Genomic DNA, 22,237 nt, shown 5'->3' with positions numbered 1-22,237 from the left:
AAATATTTTAGACTGTGGATTTGCAGTGTTAACCAGAGCAGCTTCTTCACCTTCCTTTGCACACCCATTCCAGGTGCTGTTCTTGGATTTTCTTCACTCCTCACACACCCTGATCACCATGACCAAATCCTGAGAACAGGAGGTGATTTGCAGAAAGACCAGAAAATCCCTCTTGGGAGCTACGTCTTCCACTGCTATTTTCTCCTAATTTTCCTAAAATACTGTTTTTTCTTGGCCAGCCTTGGTCTCAGGATTCATTCTGTGGCACTGTACTCACTTCAGGCACTTCTCCAGATGGGAATTTCCTTGCACATCCTGGTATCTGCCATCCTTTTATATCAGGGGAAAACACCCACTTCTCACCCTGCAGAATGCATTTTTAAGTTTGTCTTGTCTGCTTAGATGGCCAGACCAGGAGTAAATTACCATTTCCTCCTTGCACTCAAAACTTCCAACAAGGAAGTCAGGAAGGGGCAAAAATGGGAGTGAAGTTCAAGCAGTGGACCCCTAGAGCACAAACCGAACTCATCACTTAGTTTCCCTTAGTCTCCACAGGGCAGGCAGGGAAATGTCCTGGGAACCTTTTGGAAGGGGAATGCCTATGGCATTCTCAGTTGCTTCGCTGTTTCCAAAACCCATATTCAAGAGTGATCAGGGAAAAAAGGAAGCCTTACCTTCATTTCTCCATAATGCAAGGGATTCTGGACATCAACTGCCTGAATAACACTGATCCCAGTATCACTGCCAGTCGTCATTACTCCTTTGACTGTCACTGTTGCAACAGCCTGGTTAGAACAGGACCAGCTGAAATTTCCACTTCCACCTCGAGCCTGGAATAGAGAGAGAAAATCTTGCAAAGATTTTATCAAGTATATGATTCTCACATTTCTTTGCTGTCACACCTGTGAATGTCTTTCATGAAAACCAGGAACACACTGAGAATGGGGAAATACAAATAAAACAACACCTCAGAACTTCCAAATAAGCGAAGTGAAACAAGAGAGAGATGAGAAGATTACTACCCTTCCCTCACTTGAATTTCAGTTTTCTTCATGTACACACCAGTGCTGCCAACCCAACCATCCCTCCTGCAGCTGCTCAAGCCTGGTGGGAGTCTCCCAACTCCCAGCTGTGCTCACAGCCAGCACAGCACAGCACAGACCAGCACACCAGAGGGATAATCCTACTCCCCAAAACTCCCACTGCTTCTCTGCTCTCATCTGGGGCCTCAGAGCTGCTAAGCTGACACCCTGCACCTACCAGCTTCTTCCAGTGGGATCTGTGAAGGGATCTAAAGGGAAGAGAAAAGGAGGTGGGAGGCAGGAAGGGAATGAGGCAACAGGGGAAAAAAGAAAAAAGGGAGGAAAAAAGGTCACTGTTTTCTTGGCAGTACTTCTTTATTTTTATGCTGAATATCAGCAGATCTACCTGCAGCCATTCAATAAAGTGCTGCTCCAGCAACAGGTCAGTCATTCCATGAGGGAGTGAAATTCTTCTACAAAAGGGTGAGAACCAGCTACTTGATATAATGGTCACATCAAGAGACACAAAGGATTCCCCACTGCAGGAGCCCCTGGCAGCCAGGCCAGGGCAGGATCTGCTGCAGGGTCCTCCTGTACAGAGGGAAGGGCCAGAGACACTTGCCAGCACAGAGTATTGTCCTCCAGGCCGTGCAGTCCCAGTTACTGGGGAACCACAACCATTAAATGCTGGAAAACATGTAGATTGTAAACATCAGTATTACGAGCTATAGGAAATGCTTATTGAGACAAGTACTGTGCAGGAAGGTATAATGAGAAAATGTTTAAAGCAAATTAAAAAAAGAGATGACTTTGACACTCCAAAATAAATGTCAAAGTTCCATCAGAGTAGAACAAGGGTGAACACTGGAGCAATTTTTTAATGTATATTGTTTTAATTTCTTTAACTTCCTCTGCATTTCCTTTAACCTGATTCATAATTAAAGTAAAAACAAACAAGGTGATAAAAAAGGACAGTGTGGAAAATAAGCAACTCTAAATTATGCAGGCACTTGGCTAATAACTTTTACCAGGAAAAGAGAATAAAAGGCAAACGAAAAGGAGTCTCATTTCCCTTCTTCCCTGATTACAGAAGGAGCACTGGACACAGACAAATGGATAAACAGGTAATGTGTGTAACAGAAGGAGATGCACAGATGTGGTGAGAAAGGCTGAAAGCTTGCAGGAGTTCTGCACATTTTGTAAAGATATTTTTAATTAAAACAGAGAGATGAGCAGAAAACATAAACCAGAAATACCCAATTCTTACTAATTGTATGAAGTCTCATCTCCTTGCCAAACAAACATTCTGGCACAGCACTACATTTTTTCTCTCTAGCATTGAGGAGAGAAAGGATAAACCAGCTCTTATTACAGTCTAATAACTCCCCACAGCCTGAGCTGCTCCCTGGACAGTGATGCCTCCCCAGCAAACAGCAACCTGCTCTGAACTCCCCAGAGCTGGCACTGAGCTGCTCCCAGGCATGGACTGAAGGAAGGCAGCAGAACCCACCTCAGCAGTGCAGATATGAACAAAGCAACCACAACAAAACCAGAGAGCAGACAAAGCAAAACCTTCCAGTCGTTCTGATACCATCTGCAGGGAGTTACTTCAGCTATAAACAGAATTTGGCTAGATCCAAAAACTCCCTTTCAACTTGTTTTCAGAAAAAGTCAACTCACCAATTTAAAACAGTCTGACAAACTCTGGAGTAGGAGGCAAACACTGATCTACAGGCAGGAACAACAGTGGAGCTGTGTGTGTGTACTCCTGTCAACAACCACTGCTATTGTGGAATGGCCACACTGGACAAATGGGCTCAGTTCCTACAAGTACCAACTGACTGAAATGTTGGAAGAAAAGGTTTCCATGTTTTTAATGAAAAAACCCACAGTAAAGTAAGAATACTGACACAATTACTACAGTGCCAGGAAGGAATGTTCTCTGGTGAGATGCTTCATTACATATGCAAGGTAAAGTGAGATAAGAATAGAACTGTGAATGAGGTGGGAAACAAAAAAACATTTACTTTCCCTTACTGGGAAAACTCCACCAGAATTATGATGAAGTACTGAAAATGCATATTTGTACTAAGAATTTTTACCACACTCTGCTGGCGTGGTTGGGAATAGCAAGTACAGAGGTGGCACTAAACTCAATGGAGTTACCTTGGGATTTAACTGGGGAATGCAGCTTTATCCCTCTGAGACTGACTCTCTTCACAGAATCACAGAATCATTAAGGTTGGAAAAAGACCTTTAAGATCATCAAGTCCAACCATCAACCCAGCACCACCATGTTCACCATTAAATTGTGTCCTCAACTGGCACATGCAAACATGTTTTGAACATTTCCAGTGACTCCACCACTGCCTGGGCAGCCTGTGCCAATGCCTGACAACCCTTTCCATGAAGAAGTTTTCCCTCATATCCAATCTAAGCCTCTCCAGGCACAACTTGAGGTCATTTCCTCTCGTCCTGTCACTTGTTACCTGGGAGAAGAGCCCGACACCACATGTGTCACTGCCTCCTTCTGGATACTGTTTACTCAAGGACAGACCCAAAAGTCAGCACTACTTGCTACCAGGGAGAGGCAGGAACTGTGCATCAAACACCTGAGTGCAGGGTTTGGGCATCCCTGACCTGGGATAAGAGTCTGGTTGGGAAAGCACAATGTTCTTTCCCTTAGTTAGACTGGAGACACAGGATACTGGGAGACAAGCCATTTGGTTCATGAAGCATATGGAACAACTGACAGCTTGGGAGCAAAGACACACACATAAGAAACATATGGAAAAAGTCCCTTCTGCAAATGCAACTGAGGCCTTTGCCTCCCTAGAACTTTTTATTAGGAGTATGAGGGGTGTGGTGAGTGAAGGATACTGATGTCCAAGGTTGACAGAGTGCTGCAAATTCATCTTGCCATGCCCTTTTTGCAGTCACTTCCCACTCCAATTCATACTTCCAACCCTTTCCAGCAAACGACAGCCTCTAATTATTGCTGTAAAGCTTTGTACCCAGGGTGTTTCCTGGAATTCCAAACCACTCCATGCACATTTGTGCAGTGCATACATGAGGGGAGAGAGAAAGGGAAGGAAAGACAAGAGGTGAAAGTCAGTGGGGGTTTTACATTTGTTGGTTTCTTGGTGTTTTCTTTAAACTACACATTCATTCCTGTACCTACCATCCCATTAAATTCCTCCAAATACATTTTCGGATATCCCTGTGCCTGGAATATCCAACGTCCACTCTGTAAGTGGTTTCAGGCCTCACTGTGCCTGCCTGAGCAGTACTCCCTGCAGTTGGATAGTTCTCTGGCATACCTGGATGGTGTACTGGTAGACTCCTGCTTTTGGCTGCCAAGGAAATGTCAGGATACTGGGTGACAGAACTATGGGAACATAGATTTCCACATCCTGCTGGTTCCGCACCGGAACTGGTAACGTGTGAACCCCTCCATCCTGCCAAAGGCAAGAGCACAGCATTACAGACGGCACCACAGGGCTTCCTACACTCCAGGTTTAGTCCTCATGGACAGACAAGTTGTTGGAAACATCTCAGGAGAGAAAGGAACACGACTGAGGGTCACTCATGAACCGTGTTACGTGTGAGCAGTCAGCTCCTGGCAGCAAGGTGTGCTACTGGATTCAATGAGGATTATTGCTATGGAGAAACAGGTAAACAGCAAGGAGAGGGACACTCTTTCACTACTATTTTGAGACTGTGTCTGGGGAACCAACCTGGAGACTCAACACCTGTCTTTACTCCTTGTTTGTTCCACTCTGAGCACAAAGTTCAGCCCAACAGACCCACTGCTCACCCCCCAGTCACTGGCCTTCACAGCTCTGCTGTCACTGCAATGCCACCACCTCTGGCACAACACACTCTTACTGCAGCTCTGAAGGAAAACTTTGGCAGCTCCCACTGGATCCCATTCCACTCAAGAGCACCTCTCTGACACAGAGAATGACCTGGTTTCTCACATACAAATCCTACTCCAGGAACCACTGAAATGATTTCACAGCAAATGGGTTGAAGTGCTGAAGTTTCAAGCAAAACAAGTCACTTGCACACCACGTGCCCTAGTTAGCCACACATTCAGCAGAAAGTTAATCAATATTAATTGGAAGAAATGTGCAGGCTGATACATTTGGCAGATTTTCATTCCAGCATTTAACATCACTTAGCAAATAATAGCAAACTCCCCCAGTGTGAGTGAGTGCAGAGCAAGGCCAGGGTCTGACACTGGTGATCTACCACAACAAACTGTACAGGCCCTCAGCCTGAGAGGCCATTGCCCCAGCCCAAAGGAATGGGATGTGCCTGCACGAGGACCTGCCACGAGAGAAGAGGTCAGTGCTGTGCACCACGGCCTGAACAGGCGTTTGGCACACGCCTGGCACCAAAATCCCACTCCTTATCTACACAAATCCTCTGCTGACTCAACTGAGTTTTCCTCAAGCACAGATTTTAGAATTTGGTTCTCAAACTGTTCAAACAAAGCAGCTCAGACTATGCAGTTCTTGGGTTTTCTTTCACTGTGAGGTCACTCCTGCACAGCTGCAGTGAAGCAGGAGGGCTTTGCTGAGGACGTACCTGATCGACTACTGCAGTGAGGGCAGCAGCAATGCTGGTCTGCCCCTCCTTGACTGCCCTCACATAGTGATATGATCCATTCAGAGATGACTGCAGCACCTCAAAGTACTCCTTGGACAGCTCAGCATCAATTCTGATGTTCTAAAACCAGAACATGAAACAGAGATTGCCACAGGTAAATGACATTAAAACTGGACAGACAGCCATAAACATAGAGCAAATCAATAACAAATCAATGAGAAAACTATTGTTGAACAACACAGTTCAAACACATCTTGCTGAAACAGACTGGAATTTTCAGTCTCTCAGTAAGGTTTTACCTTTTAGAGACAGCATTCACTCCACAGAAAGTTTCCCTTTTTTTATTACCAGCAACATGGAATTTAACATGAAACGTACCAATATTTCTACCAATAATTTATATATTCCAATAATTTCTTAATTTTGCCATTCTTAAACAAAAAAGAACAAATACACTGCCTCAACAGCACACTGAGCTCAAGCTGAAACCCAGATCTGTAGCTCAAGAAGCAATTATGTGCAAATAAAATATCACTCCCGTATCTTCCATATTCTGAAAAGCAATAACTTAATTTTATCAAATATTTAATAATTTATCAATATTTCTAAATTTTATTAGATTTTATTATTTTGATGTTTTATTGATGAATTTTATTTCATATTTACATAAATTTTATACAATAAATGATATAAGAACATACATTATATATACTATATAAATATATATTATATATGTTATTATTATATATTATATAACATATAAAATATATATAAAATATTTTTTAAAATTTAGTAATATATAATGATATATAATATATTATATATTTTATATATATTATATATTTTGTTATATATAATATGTTATTATTTTGATGTTTTATTGATGAATTTTATTTCATATTTATTTAAATGTTATATAATGAATTATATAAAATATGTAATATATAATATATAAATATTATATTAAATATATAATTCTATATAATTTATTTAAAATTTAAAAATTTAAAAATTTAAAAATATCAAATTTTATTACTATTTTCTTCTTGCAAATGAACCATTTAAATTTTGTTTTCTTTGTGTGTTTTTTTAAGAACTATGTAGAGATTTGGTACCTAGTATGTGAAATTTAGGAAGAAATTCTTCCCTGTGAGGGTGGTTGGACATCCAAACCTGAAACTCATTGTCCAGTTTTTTCCAGTTCTCTCTACAGCACTTAGGACTCCAATGGTTTCACATGAATCACCCAGAGTGCTTTATTTTAAAAAGGCAGCAGCAACAAAACAAAGGGAAAAAAGGAAAAGGCAAGAAACAACACTCTTTGCACTGTCCTACCTCAGTGGAAATAGGAGACCACTCAACTAATTTCAAAGCAAGTCAGGATTCAGGAGACAGACACTGAGAATACATAAACATTTCAACTTACATCAGACAAATACACCTTATTGCTTGATTTATCATACACATCGATTGTAATTTCATACAGCCTGCCCGTTTCCAGGACCCATCTGTCACCTGGATGAACTGTAAATCCTACAAAACAGGAGAGATTGAACAGCACACACCAACAGCCTCTTTCCCTAATGGATAAAAGCATTTGGCTTCTGGTGCCCACACTCTGCAGATGAACATTCATTATTTAAAGCTGCTGAATGCAGAGATAAAAGAAAATACGTATTTAGTACTAAACCTATTTCACATTCAGCTACTTTTATGAATAAAATTACTTTTCTATGAAAAGTAACACGAGGAATGGAAGAGCGTATATACACCATGAAAACCACAAAAGTAAGGCAAGAAATTATATTAAACAATCAAGAAAATCAATACCAACCTAAATACCCAGGATTTACCACATAGATAGTGCTGTTGGGCAGCCTGGACACCCCCTGCATGTGGATACCTGGAGTCTTAGTAAAGGAACACAAAAGTTTAGTCAAAAGTCAAGATCAGCTTATTCCTGGGGCTCCTTGTGCCTCTTTGGCCACTTGGAGCTAATTTTAAATTGGGAATAAATGTTATCCCCAATTCCCTGCATGGCACTGAGCATTCTGGAGAGATTTCACTAGAGAACATCGTGCTTGAAATACAAAAATGGAATAAAGCCCCATCACATTTCCACAGTGACTGAGGGGAACAGACCTGACTTAACTGATCTTTTGCCAACCCAATTTCTTAGAGCATCCAAGGCATCTGACAGCTCTGCTGAGACTGAATTCCCAGCAGAGCTGTTTCCCATGGCTCCACCAGCACTCCTGATTTTCAGGGCTCCTGGTACAAATGGGGATAATGTTTTTGTGTTGCAAAGAGTGGAAAGTTTGTCCCCTGCCAGGTTGCTGTGGGTGGCAGGGCATCCCGAAGGAAGGATACTCTTGTGCACCAGGAGCAGGTTGGTGTGGCCCTGCTGCAGTGCAGTGACAGTGGATGTTGCCCGGTCCAAGCTGGCAACGGGCCGGGCCGGATCTCCCTCGGGATCCAGGACGTGGTTCTGGAGCTGCAGCTCATACTGCTCTGATGGCATCGCTATTTCTGCACGGAAAACAAGACAACACGGGAAACAAGGAAAGCAAGTGTGTCAGTGCCTGGCTGCTGCTAATTATTGCTGATTATTTTCTATTGATGCTGAGTGCACACATTAAACCGCATTTTTAATGTCCGGTAGAAACAGCATTTCTGTCATTGTATCAACACATACACAACAAGATGAGCTTCCTGCCAGACTTCAATGTCTTTGAAGCTGCAATTTCCAACTAATGTCAGCTCACTATGTAGACCTAACATCCAAGTAATTTCCAGCTTCACAAGAAAGAAGGAAAAAAAAAAAGGGGAAAAAAGAAAGAGAAAAAAAGGAAAAGAAATAAGTTAAGGCATTACACTTTTAAATGGGCATAAAGCCAACCAACCCACCCTTATAGAGGCTCTGCTTTGTGGAGTAAATCTACTTGCCAGTAAAACATTTTCTCTTAGAAAAGTTACTAATCTGAATTTGATTTAATTAAGAAAGTCTTTCAGATTCTCAGTGACTGTGAAATAAATGAGTACACCTAAAATGCCAGTGTTGGCTCCTATTCTGAGTTACCCTCACCTTCTCATCCTCCATAAATCTGCAAGAGTATATTCTTTATAGTCCCAATTTTTTTGACAGAAAGAACTAAACAGCTGTATCATTGTGTGCCTTAGGAAAACAGTATTAAATATTAACAAAGTAGTTTAAATACAATTAAAAATTTCTCAGCGCTTAATAATTCACACAAAGCATTAAAAAATAAAAATAAGAGAGAACGGAACCAACCTGTGATCTTCCCTTGCCTCATTTTCTGAACTCTGTACTGAATTGATGTTCCTACCAGCAGATAAATGTCATATACTGGATTTAAAAGGATGTTTTCCAAAATAAGCAATCTGACTTCTGCAGGATGTACATCCTATTGATGGAGGGAAAAGAAAAAAACAAAAAGTAAGCACATTTAGAGCAGCTCATTTGAAGCAGACCATGCAGCAGGAACATAGAATCTAGAAGTGAAAAATATCACTTGCTGCAATTGGCTCTTTATTTTCACCTCCAATTTTGTCACAACAGTGAATGGCACAGAGACCTGCTCTGTGCACACTGTGAAGGATAAGGAAAAAAATCGAGTCTCTATGAAGATCATTTTGGTTCTGTTTTCCAGAGAATACAGAAAAACTTGAGACAGATGCTCAGTGATCACTCAGCCAGAAATTCATCTTCCCCACTGTAAAACATGGTACCTCCAGGCAGCACATCCATTAGAACGGCACCGAGGAATCCACATCCAACTCACTGGTCTATTAAATTAGGAATACAACAGATAATTGTATAAATTCTATTACAGCTGTTTGAGGGATGTTCACTGAAAACGTGCAGTCTGGCAGCAGGGGGAGATTTAAAGGAACTACTAAACCAGAAAGAGAAAAAAATTACAAACACAACAATATTATTTCACTTTCACTCACAGTATCAGCTCAAAAATAATTGAGAAATATAAATATTAAACCAGAAAACTAAGCAAGCTACAAGCATTCAAACCTCCAAAAGTCAGAGTGATATCATGTAGAGCAAGCACATGTATTCAGCACAATTAGGCAGAGCTGTAACAAAACCACAATTCTTAACAGGCACTACAATTTGTGTCCCCTGACTAGTGTCACATACATGTAGATAATATTTTTGTGGAACACCTTCTACAGGTATGGGTCAGATAAGCCAAGACAATTCTACTTTCAGCAGAAACATGAAGTACAACCTGTGGCAGCAGAAATCTGTCAAACCAGACCTGCAGACACGAGATGAAGCTCCAGAGAAGGATTTTTAAGGAGCAGGGTTAAGCTGACAGTAGCACGATGCCAAGTTCTTCTGGAAGCCACAAAAACTCTCTCAGGTGTTTGTAAATTCTGTTATGGGTAAAACCAACTCTGTCTGCAGAGCTAAATGAAAAACTCATCACCAGAAGCTGTACAGAAAGAACCATCCCGGGTCTCCAGAGCCGCTGGGAAGAGCAGCCAGCACTGCACTGAACACCCTGGTGGCACTGACATTCCCTTCCCTGGAAACCAGAACCTCAGGAGGCAGAACTGGGGATCAGAAAGTGTTCACAGGATGGAAATAAAGGTATATTCAACAGAGCAATCCTTGTTCTAGTCATTTATTTACTGAGAAAAAGAACAGAAGTGTTCTAGTTGAGTCTTTTTTAAAAGTGTAAAGGGCCAAATGCTATGATTCTAGTTACACATATAGTATGAATATCAGGAAAAATAAAATTGTGCAGAGGCATTTGGAGTGTGTTTCTCTGCCACAGGGTCTTCTGTCAATTGTTTAGAAATGATTTCTGGCACATGCACCAAACTCCAGCCCTTTCTGGGTGATGTGGGCTACAGAGTCAATCCACTGTGGCAGAGATGCAGCACTGAGATCCACAATGGAGATCCACAAACATGGCAGGGCAAACTCAGAGAGTTACTGCAACACTGGACTGTAAGATTAAATAATAAAAAATTCAGGATGAACACAAGTTTCTTACCTTATAGACACTTTCCTGTAGTCTTGCTTTTAATTTAGAACTCCCTGTTTTCATTCCAGACACCAGAATGGTATCTCCTTGCTTGGCAACTTTTTCCATCTCTAATATATAGGAAGGTGGGATGTAAGTGGATTCTAGGAACTTGAGGATACTGAAAAGTGAACCAAAAAGTGAGCAGAGAATTGTTAAATGTAAACCCACAGAGAACCCAGCATCTATTCCCAGCTACTTCCATTTTTAAGCAAATTTAAGATGTCTGCCTGGGACCAGATATCCAAATTTTCCTCATTCTTGAGATATCTGCAGCTCATTTCTGTGACTGATAAAAGTCTGTCTGAAGCTGCTTGTGGGTTTTCAAGAGCTATCAGAAGACTGCACATGTTGTCTACAATGACCCCTCCAGATGGTACAGTAGGTGTAGACTGCAGAAACTATAGGTTATTGTGGAACAACTGATATGAGAAACTCAAAGGTTATATTTATAAAAGTAAGAGCTTAACAAACCCAGAAGATAACTTTGACCCCCACGGAGAAAGCAGGATGCATTTAATCCATGACTATGGAAATGGTCTAGCAGTAGAATATTCAATGAGATGTGACAACGGGGAGGGAAGGGATTTGCCATGAACAGGTAAATGACAGGACAGCAAGGAAAGAGCACCATGTTTTCCAGGTTGCCAGCTCCCGTGTGCACATCATGTACTTGGCTTTATGTGACCTTCACAGCAAAGGCAGTAAAGTCATATGGAGAACAGACACAGATTTTAACATATTTGTGACAGTTTATCATTTATTTTGCAACAGAACATTGCTATGTTATCATAGTTATGCTAAGAGTAGAGCATAGATCAATATTAGTTTGGTTAAACCACATCTCTATCAAATACTTCAGTGAAACTAAAAGCTCCTATGGACCAGGACTTGGATCCCCAGTGGGAGCCATTCCCTCTGGTTCTCTCACATCTACAGCTTCAGGAATATCATGGGCTTAACAGGCTTTCCCCAGGTAAAGCTCTGGGTTTGTTTCTCCAAGGCTGCAAAACTGGACTCCGTGTTTACCCACAAGCAAAGAGTCTTGTTTGCTACCCCCACCCCAATTCCAGTGTGTCTGGAACACAGGTTTGAGGATGGAAGTTCACTCTCAACCACTCTGCTCGCTCTCAGACCTGGTTTCCCCACATGCTGCTCACACAATCATTATATGAACACAAAGCCAGTTTCTGTAAAGGACATTACTTCATGTCCCTCAATTTACCTACATTTTGCTCTTTTCTGAAGAGACTGAAGCCTCTGGTGCATGAGTGTGAGTCTATTCCAAAAGAAGTTTTGACTCGACCTGTACTCAACAAGTGTCTGTGAACTGTTTGGTGAGAAAAACCCGTGTTTCATGTGTTTACAGTCTGGTAAATTCACATGGATCAGGGACACATTTTTCTACCAGCACTCATGTTGAGCAAAGTCAAGATTCACCAGGACATAAAATATGATGAATATTAACATATTGCTGCTAAGTAACACATCCTGGTGTGCTGACACCAGTTGGTGACAGCGCAAAGACGGAACTCCTGGAGTCCAAACTGGAAATATCCCACTGAGGCACTGCTAAGCAGCCTTCAATCCTGACTGGCTTAATAAAGGGGGACACTCACATTTCTCTTTGAAACCACTGAAGAACAGAACAATGAAGTCATCACTGTAAAACTAAATAGTCAATATGCTTAATAAAATAATAATTGAAAAACCCCATCACCAAAACAGACACCACAGATGATCTGGTGTCAAATGTAGGAAGGAAAATATACTTTAAAAAAAGTAATTATAGAGTCTGGATTCTATTCCTATCCCTGCCACAGGTGAGTTTTCTGACTTTGGGGTACGAACTCCACCTCCATTAAATGGAGGCAATATTTCCATATTAAACAGAAATGCTGAAAAACACTCACATTAGTGAGCTGTAAAGCACTTCCAAGATCTTTGGACAGAAGTTTCCCCAAAACACAGCACTTTAAACTCCAGTGAACTTGGTCTGTGGGTCAGTACAGATGATGAACCAAGCACCAGGGTTTATTTATCAAGCAAGTGCTTTGTACTCACTGCTGTGTCTGAAAGACAATCCACTGAACACCTTCACTGAACACCTTTCATTCAATTATTCCACCTGGCCCTGGGAGCTGTATCTAGCTCACAGGCAGGCACTTGCTCCATGCCAATTTAAAGTTTAGCTACTTTCAGAACTACTTCAACACCAGGACTAAGTGTTGACTGACACCTGTAACTCTTCAAGTTCGGAGAGCTCCTTTCTGAAACAGAACCTCTCTTTTCCTTAAAAAAAAAATAAATAAAACTGCTGAAATCCTGAGATAAGTCTTACTGCTAACTCTTCCTTTTGCACAAGATGTTTCAGCAAGATCAACAACTGCATCTATTTATTTCTAACTGTTCCATTAGAGCTACCAGAGCTGCTCATGAACACTATCAGTTAAAGTACACAGGGATGAGAGTGCCCAGGCTGTTGATTTGGCACTGGTAAATAAAACAACCTGAAACAACTGACTCTTAAGCACTATTATTTCAGGCCTCAGTTCAGTAAACTGCCTGGACGTGGGGACACGTTTATACCCCCCAAACGGACAGAGCTGGAAGTTCAGAGGGCAGTGGAGTGTCCTTACCGTAAGGCACTGTGGGAGTCTGAGAACCCTCCAGCCTCGGGGTCCTTCACGATGGTCCAGTCAAACACCAGCCCTGCCAACGTGCTGAACGTGTTCCCTGGAAATCAAACACTGGCATTAACACAAAACCACAGAACAAGCAGAGAGGCTTCCTGGGACATACACCATGACTTATTCCCCTAGGAAATTTCTCAATCTTACCCCTACAAGAAGAGTCACTGGTATTTAGTTAAAAATCACAATCCAGTTGTGTCTTTTCACCTTTTGCAACACCACATTCCACTTGACGCTTTCCACAAAGCCCACAAAGAGGTAAGTGCAGGTGTGCCCACCTCCCCTCCACCTGCCAGCCCCTAAGGCACAAACCACCTTTCCCCTCTGGCCACAAAGGCCTTATTGTTTCTCGGATGTTAGCAAGATACATAAAAAATCCTGCTAAACAACCTTTCATTTTGAAACATGCAGATCTGAGACACCATTTGGGTAACTCGATTTCACAGCACCAATGAACTGCAAATGTCCTTTTGGTTATGAGCACAACCACGACTTATCCACAACAGTCAGTCTTCACTCCAAGAGCTCAGACTGAGCACCTTCTTTCCATAAAATGTGAGCTACTAGAACATGAGAAACTGTAAATGTTAAGGAGGAACAGAAGGGAATAAATAGGTTGAAAACAAAGGTTTAACACAATCACATTCAAGCATAAGGAGCTGCTAATCTGAAGGATCTTTCAATCTTCAAGATGAATCTTGCTGTGAACTGCAGTGTCCACTGGCACAAATAAATATGGAACACAAATCCCAGTATTAACCATATTTTAAAATATATTTTTATTTGTGTGACTCTCTTTGACATTCAAATTCATATTACTAAAGAAAGAACCAATGCAAATCTATCACTTAATTCTTATGCTTAGAAGTGATGCCATTTTTAAGCCACCAGTCAACACAATGCACAGCCTATGTTATTTCTCCCATTTCTGCACAACTTCCTGCAAAGAGTTCCAAATCCCAAATAGCCAGGAATTTAGACACAAAACTCCAAACACACATGGTAAGAGAAATAAAACTGATTGAAACTCAATTATTTAACATGCATTCAAGTCTAACTTTAATGATGCATGTTTTAGCCAAACAAATACAAACATACATTTTTAATTCTTTCTCGTTTAACTCACCTCTAGTTAAGTCATAATGAAATAACTTGAGCAAAAGTTCAGCACATAAAAGAAAACAACATGACTTTTTCCCCCCTCTACATTCTACACTTAATTTGGCCAAAGTTCTCCATGATCATCTTCCTCTCTTGCATTAACAATCTTTGAAAAGTAGCATTTGAGGACTGAGTTTGTCTTTGGAGTGGCTTATTAAGAACAAGCACAAAAAGTAATTTGCATTAATCTAACTGAGAAAAAAATACACCTTAAGAAAAAATAATTAGAATATATTTATTTTAAAAAAATACTGGAATATATATATATCTAAATATACCTATACATACGGAAAAAAATAAGGAAAAAAACTATTCCTGAACATATATTGATATTCACAGGAGCAGAACCATCAACATTAATGAGTGGTCTGACCCACACCAGATTAAGATGTAATAACTGCCATCAGCCCCAAACAAATCCTCCTTGGCACATCCCCAGGGGCTAATTAAGGACTTTACATCGTGGGGAAAAGGCCATGTCCCTGCACCATGGATACCCAAACAGCTCACACACAGCATCCTCTGCCTCCCTCTCACACAGGCTGCACTAACAGCCCTGACACCTGTTCTTTGTGCAAGTTTTCAGCAAACCTAAGTACATTTGCTGCCAATATTCATTGAGCTGGAGAATTATTTTATATTGATTTTTTAACCTTCTAAATATTTTTTTAAAAGCATTCAGAAGTGCCTTATTCTAGAGTCTCTTTTCCTGAATAATTATATTCTTCAGTAAACTCGCTGCTGCTCTTGAATGTTTTTATTTTAAAGTGTGCCCAGAAAGTCCACTGAGAATCCAGTATTTTCAAAGGTCTCCCAAGGACAGATCCCCAGGTTACTTGGGTCAAAAGGAACCGATTTTGTGAGCCCCTAAACTCAGATTGGGAAGTTTAGTCCTTGTAACCCACACCTTGTTTCAGCCATGCAGATGAAACACTCCCGTGGGTTCTGAGCCACTGCTGCTCTTCAGACTCTGCCCTGAGCAGCTTCCAAGGCAAACCTCCCACGGAGCACACCTGAGAGTCTGCACACACACCAAGCCAAGAACCCGCTGCTACACACAGGATAAACCACAAATTTACCTTTCATTATTACCATATCACCACACTTCACCTGCCATTCCTGCGTTACGAACAGTGTAGGATGGGCTCAGTAAGTACCCAACACAAACAATTCAACCTTCTGCTTTCAGCCCAGTAGTTGTCCTAAAAATCACTTGTTTTGTGTGTCATGTGTGCATAAAAATTCATTGTTGAAACCTGAGCATGAAATTTGTACCAGGTCATGGTTCTTCTGAAGACAGTATGAAAAGCAAGAAAATTCTGCTCCTATTAAATAATTATTCCTTCAGTCCAAAGGCACTGACTCTTACGAGTCTAAATGGTACTTCCCAAAAGTGAGTTTTTGTAGTAATTAAGGGATAGTAATTAAGCAACAGGTGGTTGATCTTCAACATCACCTCTGAACCTGCTGTTTGATGCCTGATGGGGCTCAGATAAAATGTCCTCTTGCAAAATTCTTTAGATTACTGCAGCTCAAAAGAAAAAAAGAAAAAAGAACAGACCACTTCCCAGTGTATTTTGCAGAGAACTCCCTTTAAATTACTCCACTTGGCTTCAATCAGCTGTGTCACAAATACAACCAGTGCACACATCAGACAATTACACCTTTCAACAGAGATTTAATCTCCCACCACCACATCTCTTACCTTCCGAATCCAAAGCCAGAATTTTCAGCTGCAGGGGGGAATCCTCGAGGTAGAGCTCTCTCGTTGTGGACACAATTTGGATGCCATGAATTAGATCAACTATGGCATCACAGCGAAGCACTTGCCCAGTCCCTGCAAGAGACGTCAGAGAGCCCCTGAGATCCCAGCACTGCTCGTGCTCCCCGAGGGCACCACCAAGACAAAAGGCACCTCCCATTCAGGCAGTGACACCAACCCCGACACTGAAGGAACTGAAACTGTGTCATGGCCTTGAGGATGAAACTCGGTGCAATGGTGGCTAAGAAAGCAAGAACAGCAGTTCCCTGAAATCTTCAGAAGCTCTGATTTCCATCTCCACCACCACTTACAGGTGGTGTCTCTCAGGACACAGGCAGGGTTTGTGCAGTGCAACGCTCAGACCTGGTTCATGGCCCACAGAGCTTAATGACTTTTACCCACAGACCATCAACCCCCATAAACTCCTTCACTGCGTGACTGCTAGGCACTAATTGACTGTCTGATTTTGTCTGTCCCTATAAAATCTAACCAGGTACATTTTTGACAGACACTGTCACACATGAAAGGCAATGTCCAGCTTTTGAAATGCAAAACATCTGAGTTTGCATTACCAATTTTCAGTATATTGCATATTTCAGTCACCCCCTCTATTTTATTTTTTTTACGAATTACTCTTCTCCTGGATGTAACATTAATACCACTAACAGTTATCTGAGGCCCTTAACAAACAGAAGTTAAAACCTACACCCACAGAAAGTCTAAAATGACTGTGCACATGAAGGGAAGTTTCTCGTTTGTGCCGTTCCCGGAGGGCACCAGGACGCCCAGCAGCAAGTGGTGCAGTTACAGCCGTCAGGACTCACCTGTATCCTCGGCGAAGATGATGCTGGTGAGCCGGGTGGGCTGCGAGGACCGTGCCTGCACCAGCGCCCGCTGCGAACACTCGTCCTGGCCCAGGGGCTCCACACTCGCCACCTCCGGCCGGCTGGAGGACCTGCAGGGACGGCGGGTCAGTCACCGCTGCACGGCAACCAGGGGCTGGCTGGAGACCCCCGCAACAACCCACACGGGGCACGTTCCACGGGCAGGACCCCACTGTGGCAGGAGCTGGATGGCAACAGCTCCTCGAGGACTCCAGCAAACGTGAGGCTGAGAAGGGGAGAGCCCAGGGCAGAGACCCCAGACAAACACAGCCCTCCCTGCACCACGGCAAGTTCACCCCTGAACGCAATTCAGTCGGCCCAGACCTGCACCCAGCTACTGAACACAGCTGCAGAGCCTGACTGCTGGCCAGCTCCGAGGTGTGGAACAAGTACAAACACACACTGTACTGAAGGGAAGGTACAAGACTTGTAGCTAAAGCTCCATTCACCACCTGTATTTGCATTTTCAAAACAAGTTTGAATCAAAGTTCTGAAAAAACTGGAAGCCCTCCCCAATGATAGAACACCACAATTACACATTTGCTATGGCCAGGGGCTCTGAAAACAATAAATGTTTTTTTTAATCAAGAAATTAAAAAAAAAAAAAGATTTAGTCTGTTTAGCAGAAGGATGTAACACTGTTTTAAAATTTGCCAAGTACCTTCTTCTACCTTAATGTTCTGAAGTTTGCAAGTAAAAGTTTGTTGTTGAACCTCCTGAGAATTTTGTTGTCTCTCCTGCACAGTGCCCAGAGTGAATCAAACCATCTTCCCCTAAACCCACTGAGCTGTCTGGGGGCACTACAATGTGGAGTCCAGCTCTCACTACTGTGTGCCAAAAATGTCAAGGAAAAGAACATTTTAGAGTTATTAAAAACTAAGCCTCTTGAAATTAGAGCAGCAGTATGCATCTGAGGGCTAAATGCAGAGCAAGTGAGATACCCGAGCAGGCCATGCCCCTTGCAACTGTCTACAGAACGTTCCCCCGTGCCTGGGACGAGCTGGCACTCAACATGTTGCACAGTTGGGTGCACTGGGCTGAGCTGGGACTGGCCCTGTGTCAGAACTGGGTCCAGATGCCTCTCACAGTCCCTGCTCATGGCCAGCCGGGAGCTGTGCAGGGGGAGCAGAGCCAGCACCCCACGAGCTGCTGAGGAGTCCAGAGCCCCAAATAGCCCTGGCTGTGTGCTCGGGGAGCCAGTGTGTGCTCAGTGGTCCTGGGTGTGCTCAGGGATCCAGTGTGTGCTCAGTGGTCCTGGGTGTGCCCAGGGGTCCTGGGTGTGCCCGGGGATCCTGAGTGTGCTTGGGGATCCTGAGTGTGCTTGGGGATCCTGAGTGTGCTTGGGGATCCTGAGTGTGCCCAGGGGTCCTCAGGGATCCAGTGTGCTCAGGGATCCAGTGTGCTCAGGGATCCAGTGTGCTCAGGGATCCTGAGTGTGCTCGGGGATCCTGGGTGTGCTCAAGGGTCCTGGGTGTGCTCAAGGGTCCTGGGTGTGCTCAGGGATCCTGTGTACTCAGGGATCCTGTGTACTCAGGGATCCAGTGTGTGCTCAGAGATCCTGAGTATGCTCAGGGATCCTGGGTGTGCTCAGGGATCCTGGGTGTGCTCAGGGATCCTGGGTGTGCTCAGGGATGCAGGGTCACAGCTCTCACAAGGGCCCTTTGAGGGATTCAAACAATGAAAGGCAGCACTGACTGTGACGAAGTTGTTGGGGAATTGCTCTCCCTCTGATGAAAACACTGCACTCCCTGGTAAATGCAATCCCAACTGGGCACTGCTCCCCTCCTGGGAAAGATGGGAAGCTGAATTGGTTTAGACTTTTCTTCTGGAGGATGTTCAAAAGTGTCTACCTGGGAAAAATCCTGCAGGAGGAATCCAGCAAGGAGCAGGATGGAGTTCCAAGCAAACAGCAGTGCCGTACATGCCTGGAGCCCAGACACGGGTTTCACCTACTTCTCTTTCTGGCAGAACCAACCAACCACACCAGTGAAGAAATACATTTCTTGTTAACTAAAACTGTATCCATTAACAAAATAACACATCCCAACACCTCCAGTTATGGGAGAGTTCACAGCTGCAGCCCAGGTGAGCACGGACCAATCTCCTTGTAGCCACTGGAATGAAACTGCAAATCCTGCTTCCAACCTTAAGCTCCCAACAACATTTTGCTTACATAAAGGGCAGTTTTAAAGGATTTTAAAACAACAGTAGCAAGCACTGACCCAGAAATTTCACAGTATTTTATCTGATCCAGGAAAAAACAGCCCACAGCAGTATGCAATGAGCAATTTAAACACCAATTAGAAGCTTAAACCTGAAAAATGTTTGTTATATTCTATTTTATATACCTAAGCATAGGCACATACAAATATGTGCCTATTTTTTATAGTAGGGTTTACACTGTTTCTAAAATAACATGATGTTCTATATTATTAGCATACTTAACTTCACTCTATAGAGATTAAAAGTGAACAATTACTTATTTTCCTGTAGCTTTTCATGCAGCCATAAAACAGTTTTCCAACATTTAGCAAGCTTCTTTAAACAACATTAGCATTCACAACCAGTAAGGCTTTTCCTGTACTTGGCTGGACAGCTTTTGAATCTGAGCACGTGGATCTGACTTATTTTGCATGCAGGTATTTTTCAATAAGTATTATATGTATGGAATTTACTTTTATTTAGCTCTTTACCTTGCTTAATATTCTCTGCCATTCGATTTTCTGTTATTGAGGGTTTTGCATTCTTACAGTCTGGAACTGTTTGTGTTTACAACACAACAGGGGTTTCACTGTGGTTTGTATTTGTTCTTTTAATATCTGGCTATGAATTGTAATAAAAAACCACTGCAGTTTGCACTAATAGTGTTGTAAAGCTGAATCCAATTACAGGATACTTTTCAGATTAGAAAAAGGGAGAAGCAAAGATCAACAAAAATTAAATTTTAACTGCAAACTTACATGCACTCCACAATTACAAAAGAACTTCAAGCTTTTACAACTGAATGCCAATTAACTCTTAGCTGTCACTGCAGAAGTGAACCTGAGATTAGACACTACTTGGCCTCTCAGAGTACTTTAAAATAGGAGGTAGAATATCAGCTAGATTCCTTCTTTTAATAAAAATTTTACTGAAATAGGCCTTTCTGAGGCTTGGTTTACTATGGATTTACATTTAAAAACAATCTGCATGGCTCCTGCTCCTGCTTTTTACACCAGGACATATCTGACTTACACATCTGATGAGCCCTCTATCATTCAGCAATATCCAGAGCACATTCCGGTTTGGATGCAGGGCCAAGCACAGAAAGGAGAAGGCACTAATCAAACAGGCTGGATACTCCAGTGGCACTACTCTGGGATCACTGCTGTGTCCTGGATGGGCAAGAAAAAGAAACCTTGGCTTTAACTGACAAAGACTCTTCCAATGACAGCAGCTCTTCAGCAGCACGTCAGGGTGTGAGATTGAGAGCTGGGCCTGTCAGGTCAAAATTAGATCCCGAGCAGCCAGCAATGGGAAGCATTTCTGGCACCAGCCCTGGATCCCATGCCAGCCTCTGCAAGAAAGAGCAAGGCAGGGAGGAAGCACTAAAAAAAAGAGTGAGGAGGTGACGGGGAAAAAAGCTGACAGAAGTCCCAGTATTTCTTTCCCTCAAATAAACCCCTCCTTGCTGAGGAGTCAATGACACTTGCAGAGAGGCTGCCACTCCTCTCACTGGTTTCTGTTCCATTCATGGTTTCTATCCCCCTTCCCCACCCCCAGACACAGAACCCTGTGCCAAGATTGTATCTACAGATCTCCCCAAACCCATGCCTGCATTTTTTAATCAACTCTTCTGTAATACCACATGTCAATACCTCCCTAGATTATGCTTAATTTATTTATTAGCTGGTTCAAAGATCAGGCACCTGATACTGTTTCCCTCCCTAGCACTTCTCTGCTGATTTTTATTGCTCCAGATTTTATATTGTTCTACCAGCTTTTCACACTCAACTCAACTGACTGAATCAGCAAAAATCCACCTATGTGGAGCTGCACCAGGACTGTCAATGAATTTGATCTTCTAGAATTTGTATTAGATATACGGGCAGATATGTAGCCAGAAGGAAACTGAATAGTAAAAGTTTCCAAGAGCTTGGCAAGATTGGATTGACCAATACACCGAGAACCTCATTTCTAGTCACTCTTGGGACGAACAGAAAAATGAAAAGTGACACAAGAGGCAAAAGAGCATTTGGGCAACAGTAGTTGTATGATAAAAAACAGATTCCCAGAGAATCAAGGATATGGGAACTGAACCCATTCCAAAGAAAAGGCAGAAAGGGAGCCTGGCAGAGTTCCCTCCACTCTTCAGGATTTTTAACAGCCCACTGGCAGATTATGTCTCTATTGTTCACTCAATCCTCTTCTAGGATGTTTCTTACTGTACTGGGAAAATAAAAAGCAGCCAGAAAAAAAATTTTAAATCCTCCATCCAGTTCTGCTTTAAAAGCAAAAGGAAACATCACACAGCACAGAGTGAGCCAAGGATGGAGCTTCTGCTCCTGGGATTTTACACTGGCGATCAGCTGGCATGCCCGTTAACTTCAAAGGAAGCAGAGGTAAGCCAGTGCTGATAGTTCCCAAAATCCAACACAGATGCCCAACTGAAACTTGGACATTTTGTCAAATCAACTGGTGCCCAAAATCATTTTACCATAAGTGCTTCTTTTCACCACATTTCTAGGTGCATGAAGGAAAACAGCTTGCACACCAATGATAGTCACCTTCCAGCTAGGAGAATGCAATAAATAAAGCTCAGTCTACACAAACTGTTCTGAAATAAACTTAGCCTGATTGCAAATTAGAAAACTAAAAAATGGTGTTTACTGCCAAACACATGTCCCATTTTGCATTATTTCAAATTATCCACTCTGTTGAAACTTCTCACGTGTGTCATTACTAAGATGAGACCTGCACCCAGAGTGAGTCTTAAAACATTTCATGGGTGCCCAGCAACGAAAGCAGGTAACTCACAAACCACCACCACAAC

General features: G+C 42.4%; 1 protein-coding gene across 1 annotated transcript in view; it reads right to left on the bottom strand.

Moving 5' to 3' along the window:
* NUP210 (nucleoporin 210) overlaps positions 1-22,237 on the bottom strand; it is a 61,682-nt gene that overhangs the window by 35,414 nt on the left and 4,031 nt on the right. The window contains exons 2-12 of the mRNA XM_027748490.2: positions 17,146-17,276; positions 16,265-16,396; positions 13,345-13,441; positions 10,676-10,826; positions 8,929-9,061; positions 8,007-8,165; positions 7,471-7,539; positions 7,063-7,169; positions 5,616-5,756; positions 4,343-4,480; positions 675-830 (exon numbers count right to left, since the gene is read on the bottom strand). Coding sequence (XP_027604291.2) covers positions 675-830; positions 4,343-4,480; positions 5,616-5,756; positions 7,063-7,169; positions 7,471-7,539; positions 8,007-8,165; positions 8,929-9,061; positions 10,676-10,826; positions 13,345-13,441; positions 16,265-16,396; positions 17,146-17,276 — 1,414 coding nt within the window. The remainder of the gene's footprint in view (positions 1-674; positions 831-4,342; positions 4,481-5,615; positions 5,757-7,062; positions 7,170-7,470; positions 7,540-8,006; positions 8,166-8,928; positions 9,062-10,675; positions 10,827-13,344; positions 13,442-16,264; positions 16,397-17,145; positions 17,277-22,237) is intronic.

The sequence above is a fragment of the Pipra filicauda genome, unplaced genomic scaffold (genome assembly GCF_003945595.2).
Source record: "Pipra filicauda isolate LSUMZ 115617 unplaced genomic scaffold, ASM394559v2 scaffold360_size730234_pilon, whole genome shotgun sequence".
Lineage (NCBI taxonomy): Eukaryota > Metazoa > Chordata > Aves > Passeriformes > Pipridae > Pipra > Pipra filicauda.
Note: the sequence above shows the minus strand (reverse complement) of the source record. Positions and strands in the feature narration are given on the sequence as shown.